This window comes from Ambystoma mexicanum, chromosome 11, assembly GCF_040938575.1.
Source record: "Ambystoma mexicanum isolate Mex_15411 chromosome 11, UKY_AmexF1_1, whole genome shotgun sequence".
Taxonomy (NCBI): Eukaryota; Metazoa; Chordata; class Amphibia; order Caudata; family Ambystomatidae; genus Ambystoma; species Ambystoma mexicanum.
In genome coordinates, this window is record NC_090934.1 from 453,196,649 (window position 1) to 453,223,205 (window position 26,557).

The 26,557-nt window shown below is 45.6% G+C and overlaps 1 protein-coding gene across 1 annotated transcript in view; it reads right to left on the reverse strand.

The window, feature by feature from the left end:
* Positions 1 to 26,557, reverse strand: part of LOC138505001 (tolloid-like protein 2) — a 160,150-nt gene that overhangs the window by 88,915 nt on the left and 44,678 nt on the right. The window contains exons 9-11 of the mRNA XM_069625360.1: positions 21,414 to 21,592; positions 14,155 to 14,239; positions 13,003 to 13,130 (exon numbers count right to left, since the gene is read on the reverse strand). Of these exons, the coding sequence (XP_069481461.1) occupies positions 13,003 to 13,130; positions 14,155 to 14,239; positions 21,414 to 21,592 (392 nt within the window). The remainder of the gene's footprint in view (positions 1 to 13,002; positions 13,131 to 14,154; positions 14,240 to 21,413; positions 21,593 to 26,557) is intronic.

Sequence of the window (26,557 nt, forward strand, 5' to 3'; positions counted from 1 at the left end):
TTGATATGGAGGGACTTCTCCGTCGGGAGCCAAAGGCCCCTTGCGTGCAGATTTTCGGTGTGCGCTCCCCACCCTTCCAGGGAGGCATCCTTGGTCACTGTCTGCTGGTGGCCCGGGGGTCTGGAAGTCCATAGCCGCCGTCAGATGCGCACGGGTGCCCCACCACCGGATCGCTCGTCGGAATCTCTCGTCGAGTGTGATCCTGTCCTCGAAGCTGCCCGTGTCTGAATCCAGCGCGCATCCAGGAACTCCTGTAACGGGCGCATCCGAAGCCTGCACAGAAGACATTATTCCGAAGAGGGATTTGATGGACCTCACCCTGGCCACGTCCGCAACCAGCATCCGCTGCACCTTGCCCAAGATGGCCCTCGTCCTTTCCTCCGACGGAGAGGCCAGAAGCGCCACTGTGTCGAGTTTCGCTCCCAGAAACAGCGCGTCTTGCGCGGGCACCAGGTGGGACTTGGCGTAGTTTATGGAGAATCCCAGGTCCGTGAATAGTTGGACGGTCCTCGCCGTGTGCTCCGCGGCGAGTTCCCTTGCCTTTGCTCGAATGAGCCAGCCGTCCAGGTAGGGGTAGACGTGGATCCCCTCCAGGCGCAGCCGCGCCGCCACCGGTGCGAGGCACTTAGTGAACACCCTGGGTGCCGACCTCAATCCGAAGGGAAGGGCTCTGAACTGGTAGTGACGCCCTTGGACCACGAATCTGAGAAACATTCGGTGTCCCTTTAGGATGGGGATATGGAAGTAAGCATCCTCCAAATCCAACGACGACAGGAAATCGCCCTCCTCCAGCTGACCCAGGACGTGCTGGAGGGTGACCATCCGGAACTTCTGTGCCTTGATGAATTTGTTCAGTTGTCGTAGGTCCAGGATGGGACGCCATCTTCCCGTCTTCTTCTTCACGAGGAAGTATCTTGAGTAAACTCCGGAGCCCCGAAGCCTCTTTGGGACGAGCTCGATGGCGCCTTTCTTGAGCATCGCCTTTACCTCCAAGAGAAGTTGAGGGACGTGATGTTCCTTCCTGGCCATGGGGGGGACGCGTGGGCACTTCTTTAGAAACTCGAGCGCGTGACCCTGGGCCAGGGCGTCCAGCACCCAACAGTCGGTGGAGATGGACTCCCACACGCTGACGAAGCTTGCCAGCCGGCCTCCCACCGGGGTGCTTCGGTGGGGGCCCGACCCCACGGCCGGTTCAGTCCTGATTCAACAAGGCTTTGCCGCCTTGTCCTCCTTGGCGACGACGGCGGGGTCCGCCCGACTTGCCTCGTCCCCTGTAGGCTTCCTGTGACGACGAACGGGCCGCTTGACGATAGGTGGAAAATCCGCCGCCGGAACCTTTGGAGGCACCCTGCTTGCCTCCGCCGCTCCGAAAGGGCGGCAGTCGTTGCTGGAGAACACCAAGAGCCCGGGCCGTCTCCGTGTCCGTCTTGATGGCTTGTAGGGAATCGTCCACTGTTTTCCCAAACAGGTTGCTCCCGTCGAACGGCATGTCCAAGACTCTGGTCTGCACGTCCTGCCGGAGGTCAGTTGCCTTGAGCCATCCACGCCGTCTAAGGCACACGCCGTTGCCCAACTGGCGAAATCCAGTGTCAGCGATGTCCGTCGCTATCGTAATGCCATGGTCCGATGCCACTTCTCCTTCCTGCAAGAACTCTAGGGCATCCGCCCTCTTGTTGTCTGGTAAGAAGTCCAGCAGGGGGGCGATTTTGTACCACAACTCCCTGTCGTAGTGGGCTACGATAGCCAAGGCGTTGGCAGCCTTAATCGTCGTCGCTGCCGATGAGATGACTCTGCGTCCCATCGTGTCCAATTTCTTTCCCTCGCCGTCCGGCGGGGAGGTTGATGTAGAGGCCGAGCCCCCCCCCGCTTTCTTCCTGGCCGCCGCGGAGACGACCGAGTCCGGGGTCGGCTGTGCCCAAAGGCACAAGTGGGCCGTGTCCGGGACCCGGTACTTCTTCTAGTACTGATCCCTTCTCGCAGGCGTTGTGGATGGGTTCTTGAGGAGGGCGAGACCCTCATCCCAGATATCGTCCAGTAGAGGTACAGCGAGGACCGTCTTCCTCTTGGTCTCGCGCCGTTGATAAAGGAAACCTTCCTTCTTCTTCTCTTCCGGGCAGAGCTGGAAAAGTTCGGATGCCCTGGCGATCATGGCATGAAACGATCCAATCTCGTCGGGCGGGGAAGCCCGGGGAGGAGGTGACGACGGGAGATCCTCGTCGTCTGTACCCGTCGCGGCCGTGTCAGTCCCCGTATCATCCCCACGGGTCGTGGACAGGGAGGAGGGCTGAGCAGGGCGCGATGGTTGAAAAGGAGGTGGAGGAGGAATCCTTCTTCTCTTAGGAGGAGGGCTCCCAGAAGGGCCTGGCTCCGGGTCCCCTGTCGGGAGCGGTTCCTCCGTTGGTGGTAACGGCAACCTCGTCCTTATCTCCGAGCATAAGGACTGTATAGCCAACAAAATGGCAGCCGAGTTGTCTTGCGGCACTGGTTGAGGGGATTCCGACGGGCGGTCAGGAGCCCCGTCGGCACCCTCGACGTTATCGTCGTCTCCGACGTCAGGGTCCCTCCCGACGGGCTGGTCTTCTTCCACGCCAACGCCGTGGCTTAAGACTTCGATCAGCTCCTCCTCAGAGGTTGAGGCCGAATCCACAACGACCTCCTGCCCCCCCTTTTTCTTCTCCGTAGGAGGTTTCATGGGGGTCCTGTCGATGGGCATGAAAGAGGACTCCCTCCGCGGTGGCAGGGAGACTCTGGGCCCCGAGGTCGCCACCACTGGTGTAGCCTCCACAGGCTGAGCCAGGGCCGCCGCGACTGTCTCGATAGAGGCCTTGGCCGGGTGGATCAAGGCTTTCACCACCTTAGGTGCGCTCACCGCCTTCTCCTTGGGGGGAGGGTCACCACCTTTCTCCCCCTCCGATGGGGCCTTCGAGCTCGACCGGGGTCTTTCCAGGAGCTTCACCGGGTGCTCGGCCTTCCTCTTACCCGAGCCAGAGCGTTGGCTCGTGGTTGATGGCGCTGGGGAGGTTGCGCCCTGCCTGGCGCCCGTAGAGCCCGACCGTTCGGCGCTCCCGGTGCCAGTGGACTCGCTGTGCTTGGCCTTCTGTTGGGCCCCCGTCGCCAGGGCGCCCTCGAAGGTCTTAGAAGACCGCTCGGACTTCTTCTTCTTTTTCTCGCCTGACGGGCTCTTCCCTTCCAGCCAGTTGGCGAGACGCAGATGGCGGTCCTTCATGGTCCGCTCCGACATATTGCCGCAAAACGCACAGTACTTCTCCACGTGCGTCTTGTCCTCATGCAGGCAGTAGAGGCAAAGGGAGTGTTCATCCTCCTTAAATACATTTTGAAGCTGGCATCCAGGGCAGACCCTGAACAGCTTTCCGGGCGTCGAGCTTCCCTTCTCCTGGGCCATGCAGAGATGGGCCTGAGAAAATTCTGGAGTCCTCCAAAAGCGTGGCTCGACGAAATCTTCACCCTTGAGGGGCGTAGAAGAATCCGACACGGGTACCCGTTGATCGGATAAAGAAACGGTGGAGCTTGAGGCTCTTTTGACTGAAAAAGAGAAACTTTTCCTAAGAAAAAGCGCGAAAAAGGCACTAAAGCTCAAGAGCAATAGCACGAGGATCCCAACACTTGAACGTGCTGTAAAAATCTGAAGATGGCTGCCAGAGGCGGGGCTTAGGGAGATGGCAGTCATTGGCTGTGGTCAGTATTACGCAGAGATCAGTGATTGGTTACTACTACGAAAGACAGATCAGAAACGAAACTGATACTGATTTTTCTTTACCGAGGATTCCCAGCCTGACGACGGGGAATATTCATGAGCATGTGAATCCATGCCAGACCCCATGCTGGAGAATGATGTACACCCTATTTAGCAAGGCCAAATCCTTTTCATAATCTCCTGAAAGCGGAAGGAGGATCTGGGTATCATCTGCATAGTTAGTGTAGGTGATACCAAGATGATCCAAATCATCGAAAAGGGGCTTGGTAAATATGTTGTATAGTGTGGGGGAGACACAGGAGCCCTGAGGAACACTGCAGGTGATGGGTATAGGGTCAGCTGCCGCTGTGGTAGAAAAGACCCTCATGGTCCTACCATTAAGGAAGGATGTGATCCAGGTGATGGCTTCAGTGGAAAAGTGAGCTGAAGTGTGGAGGTGTGAGCATAGGACAGAGTGATCGACCAAATCAAAAGCTGCAGATAGGTCGAGGAGGAGGAGTAGGGCCGCTTGTCCGTTGTCTCTGAGCAGATCAATCTGAGCTTTCAGGTCAATGGGAGCAGTTTCGGTCCCATGTTGGGGACGGAATCCAGATTGTCTCGATCCTAGTAGGTTGTGTTCTTCCAGGTGCTTCTGTATTTGTACATAGGCAACCTTGTCCAGATTTTTTAGTAAAAAGGGAACAGTCGTTATCGGGCGGTAATTTGTGGGTATGGCTGGGTCAAGTGTGGGTTTTTTCAGTAGTGGGAGTACCCAAGATTGTTTTAGATTAGTAGGTATAGATCCAGTAGCAAATTTATCAATTTTGTGATAAAAGGTGAGAGATCACGGGCAGCATCTTTAATGAGCTGTGCAGGGCATAGGTCTCCCTGGCAGTTAGCTGGTTTCAGAGACAGGATAATTTTTTCAACTTCCAAAGTATTGACTTTAGAGAACTGGAAGCGGGTGGGGTTTGTGGACATAAGCTTCTCCGGCATTTTTGAGTTGAGGGTGTCATTCAAGGTGGCTCTTTTGCTGGAGATTTTACTTTGTAGAGGCACATTCTTATTTGCTAGGGCATTTTGGATTTCAGAGCACCAGTTTTTATCTTTGGTGCACGTGTCAAAGGGAGTTATGGGAGTTTCTATTTCTTCAAGGATGGCAAACAGTTCTGTCATGTTGGATTTAGCTTGGGATATGCAAGAGTCAAAGGAGACTCGTTTGGCCAGGTAGATTTCTTTTTTGTAGAGTGCAGTTGGTTTAGAGAGTTCAATTTTGTTGGAGACTGAAAGGGATTTTTTCCAAATGGCCTCACAGCACAACGGATGAGGGTTGAGGTTGTAGTATTAAAAATGATAAATACTAGAGACCCAGAGCTATTCACAGGATCATGGGTCTTGGAGCTAAGTGATGTGTTCGCACCTGAGCTCGGTATAGCTCCAGAATTCATCCAAAGGTTCCCTACTCGGGTACACATCACACCAGCAAAGCTACCCTTGTCACTTTACCACTGCGCTGCTCTCCCTTGCCACTCTGCTTGATACAATTGATAAATGGGTCAAGTCGCACCAGGAAGGGTGCTTCCAATGCAAAAGCCAGTAGTGGCAATAGTAGAGATGGGGATATTCCCAAACCACTTAAATGGATCTTTATGTATATGTCAATGCTATTCTCTCCTCTCTAAACATAATTCATTCTATACCATTACTTTTCACACACACCAATTTGTTAATGTTAATCTCAAAGGTATTTGTATCGTGCACCGTCACCACTGGAGTGGTGCCCCGGCCTTCTGGCGGATCTGAAAAGGATGGGGGGGGGTAGTAGGGTGCAGTTGGAATAGGAAAGTGAGAGTTGTAATGTACTGTTGGCAGCTTCAGTTCGGTTTGCACCATTCACTGAGCTTAAGTGTGATTTTCGGGTCAGTGTGACTTCCCATGTGCGGCTGTAAGGGGTTATGTGTTGTTAGTCTGTTGTTGCAGTGTGGTGAAGTAGGTGCGTATTGCTGTGCAGAGATGTGGTTGTATGGGTTTCTGTATGGGAAGTGTATGTGGAAAGTTCAGGTTTTACAGTTGGGTTAGCAGGTTTTGTCTTTGCGTTTGTGTGCTTAACATCTATGATTATCCTGTGTGTTTGGTATTGTGGTTTGTCCGCTTAGTTAGCGGGCATGTTGAGGGGTGGTAGTTTCCTCTGTGTTACTCTAGTGGTATGTCTACCTGGCTGATGCTGGCGTGTTCTCGCCCCGGGTTGGTGATGATTGGGATAGAGGGTTCAGGTCACTCTCTGCCCGTCCTTTGCAGGTTCCTTACCTACCTAAGTTTCCTATGTGGACATGGGTTGTTGGGGTGCCCTCCCCCCATCCTCCGGTTAGGGAAAATTAAGTTAGGGTCACACCTTAGGTTCTTGTCTTCCGTTGGGTGCATGCTTCCTAATAGTGTCTTCTGGTTCTGGAGCAACAAGCCAGGTTTTGAGCAGTTTCCTGAATTCCAGGTGACCCCTTGTGCTGCATATGTTTTTTGGTAGGTCATTCCAGGTGCTTGCTGCCAGGTGAGAGAAAGATGATCTTCTGAATTTTCTTTTATTTTATGGTTTTGGTTTTAAGCAAATGTTGTTGCTTGATCTGAGTGGTCTTGTCAGACAGTAGATGGTTATTTTCTCATTTAGGGAGTCTGCTCCTTGGCCGTGGATTGTTCTGTGCGCTATGCAAATTGTTTTGAATTTTATTCGCTGTTTTATTGGTTACCAATGTAGCATTTTCAGTACTGGGGTAATGTGTTCTCTTCATGGTAGTTTGAGCAGGAGTCTGGCCGCTGCGTTTTGGATGCGCTGAAGTTTCTTTAACAGTCGTTCTGGCATTCCTAAGGATAGGCTGTCGGCGTAGTCTACTCTGGACATGATGAGTGCGATGATGGTGAGTGTTTTGTGGGTAAAAGAAAGGAATGGTAGGGTCCTTTTTACCATGTTTAGGGGGAAGAAACATTTCTTGATTATGGCGTTTAATTGTGGCTTGAGTGTCAGTTCATTGTCCATCAAGACTCCCAAATTTTTCACTATCGTTGATAGAGTTGGTGTTCCAAGTTCCATTGGCCATGGGATGTAGTGATTGTTTTCCCCGCTTTTGGATATGATAATTATTTTTGTTTTGCCCGGGTTCAGTTTGAGGCTGTTGGTGTTCATCCAGCCGGAGAGTTCTTGTAGGCAGTCTTCCAGCGCTGTGTTTCCTTCCTGTGTATCTTGTATTTTGTAGACAATCTGTGTGTCATCAGCATAGTTGTAGCATGTGAGGCCATATTTTTTTAAAGAGCTTGATTAATGGTGCCAGGTATATGTTGAAAAGCAATGGGGATAAGGAGAATCCTTGTGGTACTCCGCAGGTGCATACTCTTGGGGTGGATTTGAAAGGTTTGATCCATACAGTTTATGTTCTGCTTGTTAAGAAGGATTTTAGCCATAGTAGGGCTAGTTCAGTGATTCCTATTCCTTCCAATCACCCAATTAGGATGTCGTGGTTGACTGTGTCAAATGCTGCGGAGAGATCTCAGATTGAGAGCAGTGCCGTTTCTGTTCCTATCATTGTTCTGAAGCCTACTTGTGCTTGATCCAGCAGTAGGTTTTCTTCTATGAATTCTTGTGTTATTCTGTAGACGTATGTTTCAAGTAGTTTTGCTGGGCACGGGATGTTTGCGATAGGTCTGTAGTTGGAGAGGTCCTCCATGTTTCCTGCTGTGTCCTTGAGTAGTGGCTTGATGTATGCTGATTGGAATGAGCTCTGTACTTTTCCTGTTGAAATTGATTGGTTGAAAAGGTTTCTTTAGTATTCCATGGGTTTTCCTTGTGTGAGGAGTGATTTGTGTATATCTGGTGGGCAGGGATTCATGGGGAAGCCTGCTTTGTTGCTATGGTTTACAAGCTTGCCAAATGTCTCAGCTAATATTTGGGGGACGCTTCGGAGTTTATTCGGGTGATCCTCAGATGGCTGGGTAGGTTGCATGTTGTAGTTGCTTAGTCTGCTTTGTATGATATGTTGGATGGTGGCAATTTTGTTTTTGAAGTAGTCTGCAAGGTTGTTGCATAATTTCAGTGAAGGTGTTGGTGTGTCGCTGTAGCCAGGGGGCTTTCTCATTTTGTTTATGATTTTAAACAGTTCTTTTTGGGTGTTGGCGCTTTGGTGATTCGTTTTCATAGTATTTCTTCTTGGCCTTATGGATTTCCCTTTTGTAGGAGTGGATATGTTGTTGGAATTGTAATAGGTAATTTTGTTTCCTTTGTTCTAGTTCAAGCTTCCTGTTTTTTCTTTTCCTGGTGCTGAGTAGCGGTGTAAACCATTTTGCTGTTGCTCTTTTGCACGGTGGGGTAAAAGGTTTTTCCTTGGCGAGCTCGTCTATTGTTCTGGTGATCCACTTGTGCAGTAGTTCTGTTTTTCTGTTAAGGTGAGGTTCATCCAGAGTCATTGCCGGTGGTTTGTTCGTTTCCAGTAGTTCTACTAGGTTGCTATTTTTAACGGTCCTCCAGTTTCTTTTCATGATAGTCACAAGTTTGTCGGGTTTTTTAGTTGTTGATGTGGCAAGCATGATCACGAAGAGGATGATAAGGCGGTCGCTCCAGAGGATCTGTATTGGTGGCACCATGGTGATGAGGTTTTTGTTTGTGAATATTACATCTAGTGTATGTCCCACTGCATAAGTTGCTCCTTTGACTAGCTGATGTAATTTCATTGTCCTCAGTTGTTTGGCTAGTAATTTCTGTGTGTTATTGGTTTCTTTGTCATACCAGATGTAGAAGTCTCCAAGAGATTATCAGGTGTTCCTGTTCTATGGCTAGGTTGAAGATGGCTTCAGTGAAAGAATCCACAAAGTTTGTATCGAATGTCAGTGGTCTGCATAGCAGGAGGAATTTGAGGTTTGTCTTTGGGTTTGCTGTTAGGAGAAGGCTTAGGGATTTGCAGTTTTTTATGGTTAGTTGTTCTTCAGTTTCAATTCTCAGGTGTTCCTTGTGCCAGTCCTCTTTTGTTTTTCCTGTTTGCTTGTGAGCACTTGAAGTTGCCAGGGAGGCAGTCATGGAAAGTAATTTTGTAGTTGTCGTCTAGCCATGTTTCGATTATGAATAAGATGTAGATACCTTTATCGCACAAAAGGTCGTAGATCTCTGTAGCTTTCTTGGACATTGATCTGGCCTTGCTTAGGTTGCAATGGATCTTTTTGATGAGGTTAGGTTTGTTTTTTGATCATACGGTTCTTTAGTTGGAGTGCTTCTGTGTTGTTGTCATAGATCAGTTGGTGATCCGCTGAGTCTGCTTCATTGTTGAGGCAGTCTGTTAGGTTGATGGTTGGGTTGATGAATTCTTCTTTTTCGTCGTCTTCTATGTTTTGATGGGCTTGCTGGTGGTGACTTGTTGTTTTTGTGATGTAAGGAGTGAGGACTTTGGTTTCATACCTTCCTATTCTGGAGTACTCTCTTCTTTTTGCGGGGTTCCAATTGGTTGTCGGCATGTCTGGATCTGTTGGTGGCATTGGAGTGTCGAGGTGTTGCGGGTGTTGCGAGGTACGGTGTAAGATATAGGGATTTTTCTCCTCTCATGTTGTTTGTTCTGTTGGTTGTAGTATTTGTTGGGGAGTGCTCTGTATTCGTGGTGGTTTCTCCTTGGGGGGTGAGGGGGTGGATCTGGTCTGTTTGTTCCTTGTTCAGATTCCCTTTGGTGGCGTCCAGCTCTGTTTCGGGGCATTTTGTGGTCCTTGGTAGTAGGGTTGGTAAGGTATTGTGGTTACTGGGGCGGTAGCCCACCTGTAGGGCCTTGTGTGGCGTGGCTGGTTTTGACTTTTATCCTCTTATGTGTGTGGTAGCTGGGTGTCCTCTATGGGTGGTTGTCCAATTAGTGGGTTAGGTTTTGGATTTCCTCTATCTATGGGTGGCCTGTCTAGGTGGGGTTCTGGCAGGGTACTATATGTTGAAAGTGGGCAGCGCAGTTGGATATGTGCAGAGGGTGACTGGTTCCTAGTTAACTTGGGGAGTGACCTGGCTACAGGTACTTGCTTTAAGTGATTTTTAGGTGTTCCTGGGTGAAATGCAGGCCTAGGTTTCGCAGATGGCAGGCAGTGGGAGAGCACTCCTAGATTTGAGATCACTAGATAGTGGGAGAAAAGGTCTAGGAGTCACAGTATGGCAGTCAATTGAGATGAAAACACACCTAAGTGTGAGATTTCTAGACAGTGGGAGAAGAGGCCTAGGTGTCACAAAATGGCAGTTAATTGAGACGAAAAACACACCCAGATTCAAGACTCTTAGATAGTGGGAGAAAAGGCCTAGGTTTCGCAAAAAATGGCAGTCAGTTGAGAAATAACACACCTAGATTTGAGATACATAGACAGTGGGAGAAAAGGCCTAGGTGTCACAAAATGGCAGCTAATTGAGACGAAAACACACCTAGATTTGAGACTCTTAGATAGTGGGAGAAAAAGACTTGGTTTCACTATGCAGTGGACGCTTCAATGTGTGCCTGTAAATTGGGTGTACACTGGGCTCCTCAGAGTGTGTCCTAGCTGTATATGTTTAGTGGGTGAAGTACTTATTGCAGTGGTGGTGGTTTAAGATGGGCTGCAAGTAAATGTGGCAATCACTACCAGTAGTTCTCCCTACATTGTCCATTGAGGCAGGTTGACGGCTGCCTGGTCCTCTTTTTCAACTTGTGGGTGCTATCTGATGCTGCTTATGCTGTTCATGGGTGGAATTATGTCTTGGCAACCACCCAAGAGAGTCAAGGTGGGAGCAAGCAAGCTTGTTGGCAGCTGCTTGATGAATAGGTGGGCTTGTCCCTGCAGCTGGATATAAGCTGCTGAGTACTGCTTTACGTGTTGCTTGAGGTCAGCATGGGGTGGATTCGGGCCAGGGTATAGGGGCCAAGTGGGCTCTCTTGTTTGAGTATGTGTGCAGGGCTTAGGTCCGGTGGCAGTGATTTTCGATAGTACTTATTGGTGGGTGGTGGCCTGCTTTCCCTGCTGACACCTGCAGAAACCTCTCTGGGTTGATTCTTGGCAATTGCCCTTTGACTTGGGGTCCTTAGCCGCAGGGGCTGAACCTCCAGAAGGCTGCCCTAGCACTCTCAGTCTTGAGAAGATGTTGGTCCAATCAGGGCAGGGGGGAGCGGTTAGACCTAGGAAGCCACAGGGGAGACTGGGGTGACCAGGGAGCAAAATACAATTTCAAATGCAGAGAAAAAAACAGTCACAGAAATGCAAAAAAATAACTTTTCCTTTCCTTAAAAAAAGGATGCACGGCTAAGGCCACCAGGGACAACAATTATCCCAAGAACCTACAGCTGAGAAATGCTGTTGGTGTTGCAGAGAGGTTCCTACACCCTCTCACAGGACTAACCCCTTGTTCTGCTGGCCAATGGGGCTACTGTGGGTGAGGAGGGAGGAGGGGGCCGGGGGAGCAGGAAGTAGGGAAAGGGGACGGTGGGTTCAGGTGCGCTAGTGCACACAAATGCAAAAATGGGCTAAGGCCACCAGGGACAACACTTACCCCAAGCACCTGCAGTTGTAAAACGCTGCTGGGGCTACAGAGAGGATCCTACACCCTCGCTCAGTACTAAACACTCGGCCTGCTGGCCAATGGGGTTATGCTGGGTGGGGAGGGAGGAGGGGGCAGGAAAGCAGGAAGTGGGGCTATGGGGCAGTGGATTCAGGTGCACTAGTGCGCACAAATGCAACAAAAATACTTTTCTTTCCCTTAAAAAAGGATGCGTGGCTAAGGCCTCCATGGACAAAATTTACCCCAAGCACCAGCTGCTGAAAAACGGTGCTGGGGCTGGAGAGAGGGTCCTACAACCTTGCTCAGGACTAAACCCTCGGCCTACTGACCAATGGCGCTACAGTGGGTGGAGAGGGAAGAGGGAGACGATGGATTCAGTTGAGCTAGGGTGCACAAATGCAAACAATTGCTTTTCTTTGACTTAAAAAAAGGATGCGTGGCTAGCAGCCAGGGACAACACTTACCCCAAGCACCTGCAGCTGAAATTACGCTGCTGGGGCTGCAGAGAGGGTCCTACACCCTCGCTCAGGACTAAACACTTGGCCTGCTGGCCAATGGGGCTACGGTGGGTGGGGAGGGAGGAGAATTAACGTAATTCATTCTATACCATTAGTTTTCACCCACAGTCATTTGGGTTGAAGCACCACCTATATGCCAAAACGAAACTGGACATAGCTATAACAATGTAGTAATGTCAGGCTGTGATACAAAATATGCCTTGAAATATTAAAGTCGCCTGCGTTGGTGAAAGGCAACTTATTGCAAAACATGCTTTAGGTGGTAACTTGGGGCATAGATAAGAGTACATTTGCAGCAAATGCTGTTTTGTGAAGCACACTAATCCAGAAACATTTGTCAAAGCAGTTATGACTTAAATACTGCCAAACTCAAATACCGTTACGGAATTTGGTAAAACCCCAGTGAGAGTAATGGTATGCATGATTTAGAATTAGGCGGTCCCTTCAGTTTCAGAATTTGGAGTCTCATTAGACGCCACTGGGGATTGCATATTAGCATCAGTTTTCCCCAATTTCGACCCTCCTTGGACTCCACTGGGGTTTCCATAATAGCACACACAGTAATGGAGTTGTGTTGTGGAAATGCATTCCACACAAAAGCATGTGGATTTGTCGAGTTTCAAGATTGGAACCCTGAATTTGATGGTGCAGTAAAAGTGTGAGTAATCGCATTACCAGCGCTTTCTTTTTTACCACACTGTCAACCACATACTGAGGCCCTCTGAGTACAGTTTGGAAGAACATGTACAACAGTTTTATGGTGAGAAGGGAGATGTGTGACATAAACTATGGACGCTTGGTTTGCTGAAGTGTTGTCATGGAATGTGCAGGGAGGTTATGTCATCAGTGGAGGTATTGAAGGGGGTCAGTTGATGGGGATATAAAAGATTAGCAGAGCTCATATGGTTGGAGACCTACCGAGTTAAGAATACATGCTGCGTACTCTTTCAGCATGGGACTATCATTACAGAGAGCTTACGTGATTAATTGATAAAGGATTATGAAAGAATGAACTATCAAATGACCGAATGCATGATTGACAGTACAAACAAAACAATTTCTTAACATTTTTGAATCTTGAACCAATTGTGTGAAGTATGTTAGCAGACAAATGCTGGGAGTCTTAACATCTCAGGGGCGCTTTAGATGCCAAGGGCCTAGGATGCAGAGTGGATGCATAACAGTTCTAACAGTTTAAGGAGGGCAGTAAGGGTGGTCTAGCTGAGCCCTCAATTAGTGGCACCGGGCAAGAAAAGGGCACTTACTGCAGCTGTAGAGCTTGTTGATCTTGGCTATATCCAGGTTGCTCATTCCAAACCTTTGACCGATGGGGACATTAGGGTCAGGTTTTGGGATTATTGTGTCTTGTCCAGCCCTATTAGTCAAGGCATTTCTATTGCAAAGAAGAAGATCGATAAGAAAATGCATAAGACTTAAGTGATTAATACCAGTATGTACAAAAAGCTTTGATTATGTAACATTTTATAACTATTAGCATTCTGAGCTATGTCAAGACAAGCAGTAAGGCTGTCTACTTCACTATCATCTTTACTGCCATACCCCCCAGTGTGACGTCATGAAGCCCAGTAAATTTGAGGAAGAGTGACACTTCTAAGGAATATTACCCTGCTTCTATTAGTACAACACCCTTAAAATGCAACATCAACCCCACCCCAAAACCAGATACAGTGGAATGTGTGAATGTGCTAACAGGATTATTTCTAGTTCATTTACATGATCTCTTGCTAATAAACGGAAGCTTACATCATTGATACGCCAACTGCTGACATTATATCTGAGAGAGTTCTAGGATATCCGCCTATGCATAAGGTAAATTACTGTAAAAAGTGCCAGAATCTGAGGGCACTCCTAAAGCTCATGTGATCACTGATGGGTCGTAGATGGATGAATAGGTTGCACAGGCCTGCACCCTGGAAAGGGAAGAAGTAAGCACCAGACATGCCGTTATCACACGTAAGAGGATGGCATACAGGTCTACCAGGACCAAAGAGTGTGCTGTGGCTGTTACAGTGGAACTCCAATTGCCAGAAGAGGAGGCCAGTGCCATAGCATAAGGGCTAGGCCTAGGGATAATCATTCCAGCCTCTATACATTCTACTTCCCTTTCACTAAATATCTAAGATATGCCTCTTCTCTATAGTTCTGTCTACACAGTGACCCCGTAAAAGCCCCGTGTATATTCTCCTTTGCTAAATGCCAACTTTTTATTTTTATAGAGAAACGTCGGTTCCTTGAGTCTGCTCCCTTCGTCACTACTGCCCGAGATGAGAGAGAAAAAGAAACATGCGCCCATCCCTCAAAATGCGTGTACCCTCTCTATCAACATGAGGACCCACCCTGTGATATCTTGCTACACAGTTCTGCGTATTTCACACATCAGCCCTGACTGTCATTACCTGCCATAGTGCATCACTGAACCGTAGTCATAAGCAAGACCCAGGGTGTTGGCGTTCATCTCCTTGTTAAAGTTGGGCTGATCATCTGAAAGGAACAGTAACAATGACTATGATAAACAATTAGAACTCAATGTCTGGCTGCATATATACTTTACTCATTGTTCAGAGATGATTCCATGTTTTCCAAATAAAGAGCAGCATCGCCAGCACACCACCTTGACACACACAGATTTTACTTTTACAAATACTTAGTATCAGTGGCTTAACCTTTTGGAGGACATGCCCTTAGAGCAAAGTAATTGAAAATGATGCCCCGGTTACATGGAATCAACTGATCAGTTTGTGCTTCCGCCTATTTTTTCAAAATGAGACCGTTTCCTAGTCATCCCATAAATGTAATTATGTTGAGCAACCCATGATACTGCAGTGAGCATCTTTTCATGACTCATTGATAAAAATGTACCCTTATTTCTGTTTTAGTGAATCCTATGTTTTCAGAAAGAGGCACTCATAGGCAGTGTGGTGTCCCTTTAAGTGAGACACAAGGCAGAGTGATGTAACTCTGCAATGTATACTGTATAATAAATGGCTTCGCATCAAGGCGCTCGTCAGAGCACGCATGGATCCCGGACGGGAATCAGTGTCTTGTTTGTCATCTGTGGGGGCTGGATGGACTCAAGATGCAGTAGGCCACACACTAGGGGGCCATTCTTACAGCCATTACAAAAATGTGCAGTTTGCATCTGTGTTGTAACCGCTGAAAGGGTGCACAGGCATGTCAGAACATTCATGTGTGGTGTGGACTGCCCACAACACAATGTGAGTGAGCTTTACATGAAAACGTACACCATCATAAACAAAGTGCTGTGTAATAAAATAGACATTGATTAATACCAAGAACTAAATGGAGGAGTTTTCGAGGAAAGGAAGGCTGCACATTATGAGTCAGATGGCAGGACTGGCAGAAAGAATAAGAAGACTATGCAGGAAGTGGGAAAGCATTCCACAGGTTGGGGTCATTAAGCTCTGAACAGAGCACAACTAGCTTGAGGAAAGGAGAAGGAGAATGGAGGGAGAAATTCAGATGAGGGAAAGATTCCAGAGACGACAAAAAGTGGGTTCTAATGCATGAAGATATTTTAAAATAAAAAAGGAGAAAATAAAACGGAAAACATAACTGATAGGGAAGCCAGCAAAGACTGAAGGCAAATTGCAAGTTATGAGAGGACCAGGTAATAGATAAGGGTGAGACTTTTAGATGACTGAAAATTACAGTGGAATTGCTAAATATTATAGTTAAGTTAGAATCAACAAGAGTGGGCAGGTGTGAATAGATAGAATATAATAGATAGTCAAGATGGAGGGACTGAGGCAACAAGTTTGATTTGACAAACACTTCAGGCAAATATGGCATCAAGGAGACATTGAGTGAATAAAGATGAAGAGACAAAGATCTGAGAGTCATTGGCACAATAGGAAGACGAAAGGTGAGCTGAGAGAAAAATGTATTTGGAAACAATAAGGGGACATGCATGAATCCCAAAGAGATCGTGGCGTGTAATCAAAGGCCCCAAATTAACAGAACTGAAGGGCCCACTGGAAAAATGACCTGCCAGCCTTCATACAAAAAAAAAACCTCACACTGAAAATGGGCCAATTTAGGCAGACTGTGGGAGTTCTGCAAGTAACACAAGAAAGTGCAATGTGGAAAAGGCTTATCTGTCATTACTAAAGAAAAATCAGCCTTTTAATTCATGGTGTTGGAAGAAAATCAAAGGCCCGTTCCACATGAAAAGCAGGATTTGCAAATACTGAGACGAAAATGGCTTTACATGTGTGTTTGCAGTTCGAAAGCAAGACATGAGAAAAATGTTCCCCTGCTAACATACAAATGTCAGGCAAAAGACAGTGGGCCTCATTACACGGTAGGCGGTAAGGGTTTACCGGTACCAGTATTTTACCGGTACCGGTAAACCCTTACCGCCTTACTACGAGGTCCCTTTGCGGGTTGGTACATTAACACCTGCCAAAGGGACCGGGGTGCTAATTACAGTACCGCAATTTGCGGTACCGTAATTAGTGCCTTCCCCATTCCCATTATGCCCTATGGGGCAAAAATGGGAATGGGGAAGGGCAATGGAGGAAGGAGGAATTACCGCCTTCCCAGCCTTGGAATAGGGCGGTATTTCCTCTTTCCTCCAAGGCGGTACCGGTAAATTACTGGCATGAACCATGGCGCTAATAGCGCCATGGTTTACCGCCTACCGTGTAATGAGGCCCAGTGTGTGTTAAACAAGATGTAATGTATATCATGCTTCACCTGCAAAATACTGGCAACAAGTGAAATGAAAAACTTGGGTCAAATGAAGATCTAATTTAGGCCAGAGGCAGACCCTTTTGGCTTGTTGTTAGGCAGAATTTGCAAATGGCTTCCCCCACTGCAAGCTTGATTCGTGCATGCCCACTTTTTACAACTGCAATAAAATGTGGCCTGCCTGAAGGGTGTTGAAAACCAAGTTTCCCTAGACCTGCTGTCCTAGCCAGTGTGTGACTGGAATGTGGGGGGGGGGCTCTCTGTGTTGCCAAAGCCTCCCAAGTAGTTACAACTGGCAGCCACCAAATTCAAACAACAAAGAGGCAAATAAAAACACAGTACAGGAAGCATTGGTCACATGCTGGCCAGGAATGGTAAATGGCCTGGGAGAAGGGAATCTCATATTTGCATGTGAGAAAATTCCCCTTTGTTTAAATGGACTATAATGTATGCCTTTTTCTAAGCAACCATAAGTAGTATTGCTTTTATTTCTGTGTCATTTTTTACATGTGATTTTGTTCAAATAAAATGCATCCACCTGCGCCTTAGGGAATTGTAATGACCAATTAAAAGGTGTTCCTGGCTGCTCTGAACATGTTCCGAATTTGAGAGTTGGCGAACTGGTGGAGGGTAAATTAGTAATGTGGGGAGTAAACTATATGTTCCTAATGATTATGCTTTTTGTAAAAAAGGTGGGAAATTGCCAAATGGCCACGCAAAATGGTGTGGACCCAGCTGTTTTATTTCATTCCCCATGATTAGCTGAATCGCAAAACATATACATTATGGCAGTTGTTAGTAAAGCACAAAGTTGTGTCACATAGCAAAGGTGAAACAAAAGGGGATTTAAAATAAATTGCAGTTACCATATGTCTGTTACAGACTCCTAAGCCAATCCTTAGAGGGTGGCTGGATTTGGAAGGAGAGATAAAGGTAACTGTCCAATCCTGGTTGCGAGAACCTTTGCAGGGCACTGCCCAATATTGACATGTTGATGGTGTCATCACTGGTATATAAAGTGGATGCACTATGAGAAAAGGGACAGAGCTGCTGAACATTACCATCTGACAGCTGCAAGGAAGCACCAAAAGGAGATTTTGCTGAGATTGCATTTGGGTGGAGCTGTCTGTTTTTGGGGAGTCCTAAAAGTAGAAGAGCTGGGGGACCATCCTTGAGAGTGGAGTGACCTGACCCCTGTTCTGTCCTCCCATAGGGTCCTGAAGTGCAGCTGGCTTTCCTGAACATTAAACAGAGGATTTCAATATAAGTAGAATTGAGCCCTTTGAACCCAAAAGGTGGGGGAATCAGCTGGCCTTAAATCATTCCCCTTTATAATGGATGGGGGCTGGTGGGGTAAAACGGCGTAGATCCTTAGCCTTTTTAACTAAAAATATTAATTTAATTAATTCCGATTGACAGAATACCACAAGGTGATTTTTGTTAAAATTCAAAATTAACAAAGCTCATTCACAGTGTGCGCTGAAAACTATAGATTGTAAAGTAATTGGCTAATCCTATTTTTTCTGTTAACCCCAACTTCTTTTAGGAAGAGGGGTGTCTTTGCCCCTAAACTAAAACTAAAAAAGATCCCCATTGTTCCCTTCCAGCTTCTCCAACACAGGCCTTTAAGTGGAGGTGGTTCTGAAATCCAAAATTCTTAAATCATCCCAATTCTACTGTCTGACTTCCCCAACACACACCAAAGTGAAGGGGGTCCAAAGAACAAACTGTTGCATCACCCTATGTTTATTTCAAAGCAAAGGTGTGGGTGAAATAATAATTGCCATATGCATTTGTACAAATCTGTAAACTAAACTGATAGCCTTTTTAAGCATACAGGAAAATAGAAATTGTGTAGCGTTGCATATGCAATTGATTGTGTTCATTGACCAGTTTGATTGTTTCTTGAAGTGAAATCTGTACAAAGTAAATAATTGAGATTTGTGTTTTTCCCAACCAACTGTTGTGATTTATTTGTGTAACATGAAGTTTAATTGTAAGCCACAAAGAAGGTGGCATGTGTTCTTTTAGTGTAATCTCCATTGTTTATCATACAAATATATTTCCTGTACACTGGCATGGTTCTTGGCTCATTGGTAGCTCAGGGGGAGGGATCCAAGGGGCATTAGATGCATCAGAAATAGGGCTGAACAAAGAACTGACATGAAACCATTTATTTTGTGACACCTACATTGGGGAGGGAAGGAATGCCCTGTGTGGGGGGAAATATACCGTTACAAGGTGTTGTATGGGAGTAGAAAGGTGCTTAAAAAACTTACGTCCATGAGCCATCAGAGGTGTAGTGAAAGGGATAAGAGGAATACCGGCCACTGGCTACTCCAGGGATGGCAAGTTCAGAGACAGTCTGTGAAGCACAGTACCATGATCTAAAGTATCAAAGCAGAAGAATGGTACACAGATTTCTGAACACCAACGACAGGTGATGATGGAATAGTAAGTAACAGCTTGTGTTCAGTTTGAAGGCCTGCAATCAGACTGTAGTGCAAAAATAAGAATGTAGAGAGGAAGAAGGGGTCAAGGTAGACTGCACATAAGAGTTTATCAAGAAATCATAGTGCTCAGAGTAGTTTTTGTTTTAAAAAGAGCAATATTGACATCATATTTGTAGGTGGATGAAGCAATGGTTGGGATGAATGCAGGTAGGGGAAACCAACACTGTGTTACTATCTAACCCTGTTGGAAGAACACCCTGTCCCTACACAGGGGTGCCTATGCCTAGGCAGCGTATGGTGCAACGCCTGTCTAATAGGGATGGGGTGGGAGAGAAGCTGTCCCTCAATCTACCAAATGTATGGAGGCCCCAACCTGCATTGGTGCTAATTTAACATAATAAACAACGTTTTCTAAAATAGAGCAACCAACAACAACAACATACAACTCCTACGTTTCCTGGTGTGACAGGGCTGGTTATTAGATCACTGTCTGACACAGCTAAGAAAGCTTGCATGAGCATTTAAATAACCATGGGATTTTATATCCGTATTTTATTCACCTTAAGTAAATTTAATTCAACCTCATGTTGGAGTGGTGGATGTTGTTAACATCTAAAAGGGGCAACGGATTACTTGCATCAATGCCCGTTTTTGCAGAACACTACAAAAGGCACACAACGTGTGAGTGATAGACTAGTGTTTGCATTTCTTATGGGATATCACTCCTCATTGTTGGGGATATCTGAGAATGGCCATGGAACCACCCACGACCAATAGGGTTGACCGGTTTTGATGGAGTTGGGTAATTCAAACCATCTTCTTCAGGACCATCTAGTCTATTGTGCAGTAAGTCTGTCTTCCAACCATGCCCGGGTATAGGGGCACGAAATGGATAAGCTGCTCCGTCTCACACGTTGTGAGCCTTTTATAGTGTTCTACAAAAACAGGCATTGATGCATGTAATCTGTTGCCCCTTTTAGATGTTAACAACATCCACAACTCCAACATGAGGTTAAATTAAATCCCATGGTTATTTAAATGCTCAAGCATGCTTTTTTAGCTGTGTCAGACAGTGATCTAATAACCGGCCCTGTCGCACCAGGAAACATAGGAGTTGTATGCTGTTGTTGTTGGTTGCTCTATTTTAGAAAAAGTTGTTCATTTTGTTAAATAAGCAGCAATGAAGGTTGAGGCCTCCATACATATGGTAGATTGAGGGACAGCTTCTCTCACATCCTATCCCTATTAGATCGGCGTTGCACCATACACTGCCTAGGGATAGGCACCCCTGTGTAGGGACAGGGTGTTCTTCCAACAGGGTTAGATAGTAACACAGTGTTGGTTTCCCTTACCTGCATTCATCCCAACAATTGCTTTAAGATATGAGCCTGTATTATTATTTCTCCTAAAGAATCGTTTATATTGTGATACAACACTGTTGATATAACGGTTATAGAATGAAAAATGTCTATTCTTACTTTTGAATTACCCTGATGTTTCATCTTGGATGAAAGGACTGAACAGAAGAACGAGAGGAGGCTGGAGCAGGGGATACATACTGGGAATGCAAGTGAAGGTTAGAGGATCAGCGGGATTGACAGTAGAACTGGCTCACAATTAGTAAACAAAGAGAGAGAGAGAAAGGCTGAACAGAAATAGAGGGGATAGAGGAGCCATGATAGTAGGAGTCAAAGTGGGTGAAGGTGGCCAATTAAAAATAGACAAATGTACAACGCAGCTTGGGAAATGCAGTAGCATTATACAGACTTTCTTACAGACTTTCTTGAAAACAGGCCCAACTATTGATATAGGTCATCTGACATAACACAGGCATCCATTTTGCCAAACTCTACTCATTTCTAGGACTAGGTTAACTAAAATGTACCCTTTTGTACTTTTTCTGTTACCAAACCTACCATAACAAATTGAAAAGGTGTCCATATTTTTTAATTGAGAAAAATGAATCTACCCAATATAGAAGAAATTAAACCTCTGTCCAGAAACCGCTTGATAAAATTAATCCATACTGAAACAGTTGTGTATAGTAACAGTTGATTCTTATTGATTGGTTTTCAGTGGACAAAAACAATAACGATCGCCACACAGCGGAGAATCTGCAGGAAAGCCATGTAAGATATGTCAATATCTGAGTATGCAAGTGGGGTTTCCGGCAAGCACTTTCCAATCTCTGTTTTTGTTCACCAGAGTAAGATGGTCTCATTCATTCTACAATTATGCTGATATAAATGATTCTATTGTGTCGAACCCACATACTCCCTGCGTCCAATCGCTCATTTCACCCTGAGTTGACTTCATTGGGTAGACCATTGAGGTGGGGGCAAAGAACTGGGCGTGGATGTCGCTGGGAGTTGTGGAATGCATCCTCAACATAAAACCCCATGTTTTCCTACTTCAGATACAACTTTTATCTGTGGTCACCAACCGATAATATGAGCCTTCCCAGAGTAGACTGTTAATCCCTGGGGTTTTACCTTGGTTGATGAACTGCCACCTAATGTTGATATAGTTGTCACGATCTTTGCGGCTGTGCTCATGGTACAGGCCAAGGTTGTGCATTAGTTCGTGCTCAATGACTCCAATAGAAAGACATCCGTTCCTAGACAAGGACAATATCTGACTTCCACCGCCTCTTCCTACCGTTGAATAACATCTAGAAATAGAGGAACCATAATGAAATAAGCTCTAAAATATACTGAGACCGCTGGTGAAGAGAATTTGACATTGCTTTACAACAGTTTAAATTACTTTAGATCTAACAATTATGTGCATGTTTATTTGGTTTTACAATTCTCAATTTGTGATTTTAACAAAGGTTGGTATTTTTATTTGGTCAACTTAATTATATACAGTGATATTAACAACATGCCTCAACAATATTTCTCCTTCCAAAGTTCATTAAAATGTTGCCATTAGTCCCATCTAGATTGCATCATCTCTCACATGTTACTAGTTTTCTGAAAGTTTACCTGAAAGCTGCTGTTGGCAATTTTCAACCAACAATGGCAGCTAAAAGAACAGAACACTTGCATCTTGTTAGCCAATGATCAGGGGTTGAGTCTCTTTACTGAATGACCAACGTTGATTGAGTCTACTGTAAAAGCTTAGGCAAGCATCATGCGTTTTTTTCTAAACCTGCTTGTGATATGTTTGAATTTTTGACTTTTGTTTATTAGTAGATCCTTCTGATCTGTGTTTGTTTAGTGCGTTCTTCCTCTGTTCAAACGTTGGAAGTATCGTAAACCAGAACCCAAATTCGCTGCATGCCATGTGAGACAACAAGAGATATAGGGACCTTCGTGAATTTAACAATCTCTGACAGGATTTATATAGTCCTATTTGCTCGAAGTGTCAGTAGTGCATGGTAGCATGGTTGGCAGAACATGCTTGGAGTTCTAGTATGGACTGTTTTTGGGAGCAGTAGCGCACACTGCACATATTCCCAGGTTCTTTGTGTCTGGCATTAGGCACCATGTGTGATGTGAGCGCCCAAGACCTGAGAAGGGCAATGGTGATGAAGACCATGATGCTAATCCATCATCTACCTTTAAAACACAGATCTTTAAAATCCTTAAAATACACCACAATGCCCTCAACATTGTCAGAGGTCCTAAAGGCAATGTACAAAAGGTTGGATTCCAAGGAGGTGTTCAATTCTGCCTACCAGCCTGCAAACCTGGCCTGACAGAGATCACATAAAGTATATGTTTGGGGCAATAGATCACCCCCTCTAGACGACTGGACACATGAGCTAGAGTAGAGACATGCGAGCCGAAGTGAAAAGGGGAACATTACGCACCAATATTAGTCACAGATACTTTCACTACCCCGACCCAGAAATTATATAGAAACAGAGGTAGGATACCCTTTCACTCAAGATACCTCAGGCAAACTGGTATTGGCATTCACCTCTGGTAACATGGATTTTAAACTGGGTCCCTGAATCTCATAGAAGCAAAGTAAGGGTTCATCTTGGAAGATCTTAATATTTGAAGTCGAATGGGATGGGAACCAGGAACACGTCCAATAGGCTGGGCAATGGTAACACTTACTTGCACTTTGGGACATGAGTAAAAGTTGTAAGAAGGGTGAGGGTGTAAAACCAGATAGTATGCTTGCCTGTTATGTTATTATTAGTAATTCATTTAATTCCTATTAGTGACATTAGTTATCCATTATCCATATTATTCTGCCACTTTGACTATGCATTTTGCTAGAGAAATAGGCCTTATTATATGAAGGACCTTGTTTAGACATGTTTACACATATGTTATTATATATGCATTTAGACACACGCATGAATGTGCACTTACTACACATTGAGTCCATTATGTAGTGCTTGGTTGGAGTGAGTGAATGTTGTTAAGCACTATAGAGAATGCATGTAGCTGGCTCTGGAGCCATTCAGAAGCTGTTTGTTCTGCAGAGACATTGTTTTGAGTTACACTGGTACATGGAATGTAAACAGTTTCTTGGCAGGAAGGTCGTAACTTTTCCCAAGTAGTAGGGAATGAGAGGGCATGGCTGATCAGGCCCTAGGCCTGCTCGCAGACAGACAGAAAGGTGGGAGGCAGTGAGTGGGTGCTTTGCACATAGACACAGAGCGTTGTGGAGAGAGAATGGTATTTTTAGCTTGCAAAGAGCTGACAATGGATGGGAGCATGGTTTTCTAACACAGAGGAGAAGGCCATCGGACATGTACAACATATGCTCTGAAATGTCATGATGACGAGAACACACTGAACTGGGGAGTACAAGACTGATGTTAACAGACCTTTAGGCGCTGTCCGCTCTTAGAAATGCTGGTTTGACAGAAAGAGTGAATACTTGATGTTACCATAGAGATATATGACGTGATTTGAAACTATAACTGGGAGCCTGAAATGAGCAGTAGAGAGAAGCTTTTGGAGAAGCGTTTCGGATGCAGCTTGGCAGACCAGCTTGGGAGATCGGAAGCATTCTGGGAAGCAGAGGAGAGAGCAGAGTCGAGATCAATCTGGCAGAGAGACCAGCAGATGCAGATCGGTGGGGGCTGCCTACCGTTCTTGCAAATGGGGAGTATGAGGCCTAACTGATAAGACACGTGCAAATGGGGAATTAGGACATACACTCACACAGAGCTTTTGGTTTGATGGAAGGGGAGATCAGACAGGAATTGTCTTATGAGAGAGAGTGTGAGGTGTGGTGTGGATTGGAGAGGAATGCTGACACTTGCCATATGTATTTTGCTATTAGCAGTTGTTGTTATTAGGCTGCAATGCATTATAGATCCAGCAGGGATAATTGCTATTAAATTGCTTGCATTAGAAGCCTGAAAGGCTTACATTTATTGCAGTTTGCACCCTACCATAAGGGGGGCAAAAATTCAGTTTTGCTACTTCTGTGTATGAATACATGTATTCCATTTTTATGATTGAGACTGACTTGTGTGTTTTCATTTGTATCCATTGTTATCTTATTTCTCGTGTCTATTTCTTAGTGTTGGTATGTGTTTATGTTGCAGAGCAATTTGGCAATAACACAGTGCACAACTGCCCTGAGAGATATCTGTGCAGGGGGCCAGAGTGGTCCACCCCCCTGAGGTAGAGTTGCAGATTGACAAGGGTATATCTGAAGATCTGAATGGGCAGAAGGTCAAAGATCAGCAAGGATGAAAGAGGGGCAGAATGAAGACCAAGTAGTAGGGGGCAAACTATTTGACCTAGATGAGATGCTTCACCCCAGATCATCTTTCACTTGCAGAATGTGTTATGAAGCATCTCAGAATTACTGTGGACATAGAAGCCAGAGAACAGCTGAAGGAAAAATGCCCACAGCCATGTTTTAAGGCCGCGGTATTGTTACACCTGATCAACATCCCTAAATGTACACCTTTTATCAAAAAGAAGTTAATAGCTCAACAAGGGTGTAGATTGCTCATGATGAGTGTGCTAAGAAATAGTGCCTTGTGTTGGTGGCCCATTAGCAAAGATTTTGGTGCTCATAACAAATTTCAGTGAGTCGGGCAACTGATGCATACAGGGGTCGTAGGTCACTGTCGCTAAACCCAGTGCAGATATTGAGACATAATAACTGCACCATTTCCATTAGGTTGTGTGGAAGGATCCTCATGATTGACTCTTACTTGTAGGACTTGCCTACATCAGTAGCTGATTCCCTAGTGTCATTGCTCCTATCTGTCAATTTCTGTGTGAAAGTGATGGTGAAGTTGGTGGGCATCTTTACAGTTTTGGACAAAGCCAAGGTTTCAGTTAAGATGGTACTTCCATCAAAGATTCTCAAAAGCACTTGGCCAGAGCACAACCGCTCAATCAGATGTTTTCAGAATACCTTTCAGAGTTTCCAGGACAGTAGACGTGTATTTTAGCACCAGCAGTACCAGAAGAGGACAAGCCGCTTATTACTAATGAGGGGTTGTACTCCTTGTGACAAAAGCAGGAAAGGAGACACCTAGTAGACAGCTATTGCAGCAGATGAAGGTGCACTGTGAGGCACTGCTGGTGGAGGGGGACGGGACAGCAGGAAAGCTCTGTTATTGGACCATTGAAAGCTGTTTATGGGACTCGTGTTATTCAGATGGTGCTCAGATTTTACTTTGAATTTTACAACTCTACAAACTCCCATGAATTTCTTGCAAGGTAATGGCGTTCTAGTAGACAAGACAAAGGTGTAAAAGTTGAGGAGGAGTGCGTTTGTTGGTCAGGTGATCAGCTACCTTAGGGGCTTTAAGCGTAATCTTCTTCTGGTAAGAGAATCCTCACCTATAGATAAATCTTCCCCAGTTCATCAAGAGGGTATCAATATGTTCGTGTTGTGGCTGTGCGTGTGTGTGCCTACTATGGTTTGCTACTTGCTTAGTCAGTGCGTGTATCTAATATCACATTGAGCACTGGCTTCATTGGAAGTGCTGCTAAATTGGTTCTCTGGCATCATTATTCTACTCCTTCACACCTAAATCTCTCTGTCTCTCTGTCTGTGTGTTGTGGAGCTCCGAGACCCCCCCTCACTCCCGACTCTCCCTCTATTGCTGCGCTGCTCTGCTGAGCTCTTGACGGCATTAATGTGGGTCATCGCATTGCCCTTGCAAGAAGAGATTATGCAAGATACTTCCTCGCTTTGTGATTAGCACACTGTATAATTGCTGTGAGGTTGCGTTATATGTTTTAGCTATGGTTGTACCTTAGCAGTTAAGTGACTGGTATCTGTGCAAAAGTACAGGGAAATACACTGTCACAGTGGCCTCCTATCCTATTTGTATTTGCTTTTGATTCGCATCGAGTGACTTGCATACTTTTACTTTTGATTTACTGTGTTTACCGGCTCTTGCTGGTCTCTGTCTTGGTGTCTTTTTGGAAGTGTGTAGATATAAAGAACTGCCACGCTAATAGGCCTGCGTGCGAATAGTGTTTCCATGTAAAAGTGGCTATGCAATTTGAATTGAAGTGAATGCTCTGATTTGACACAATCTGTGTCACACGTGCCCCATTGGTGTGTAATATTTGTATTGCTTGTAAATCGCTTATAGTTTATAAGTGGGCCAGCTTCTCAAAGATTTGACTGTATTGTTTTTATACGAAACAACTAATCCAGTGGTAAGAGACCAAGTATTCACAATACA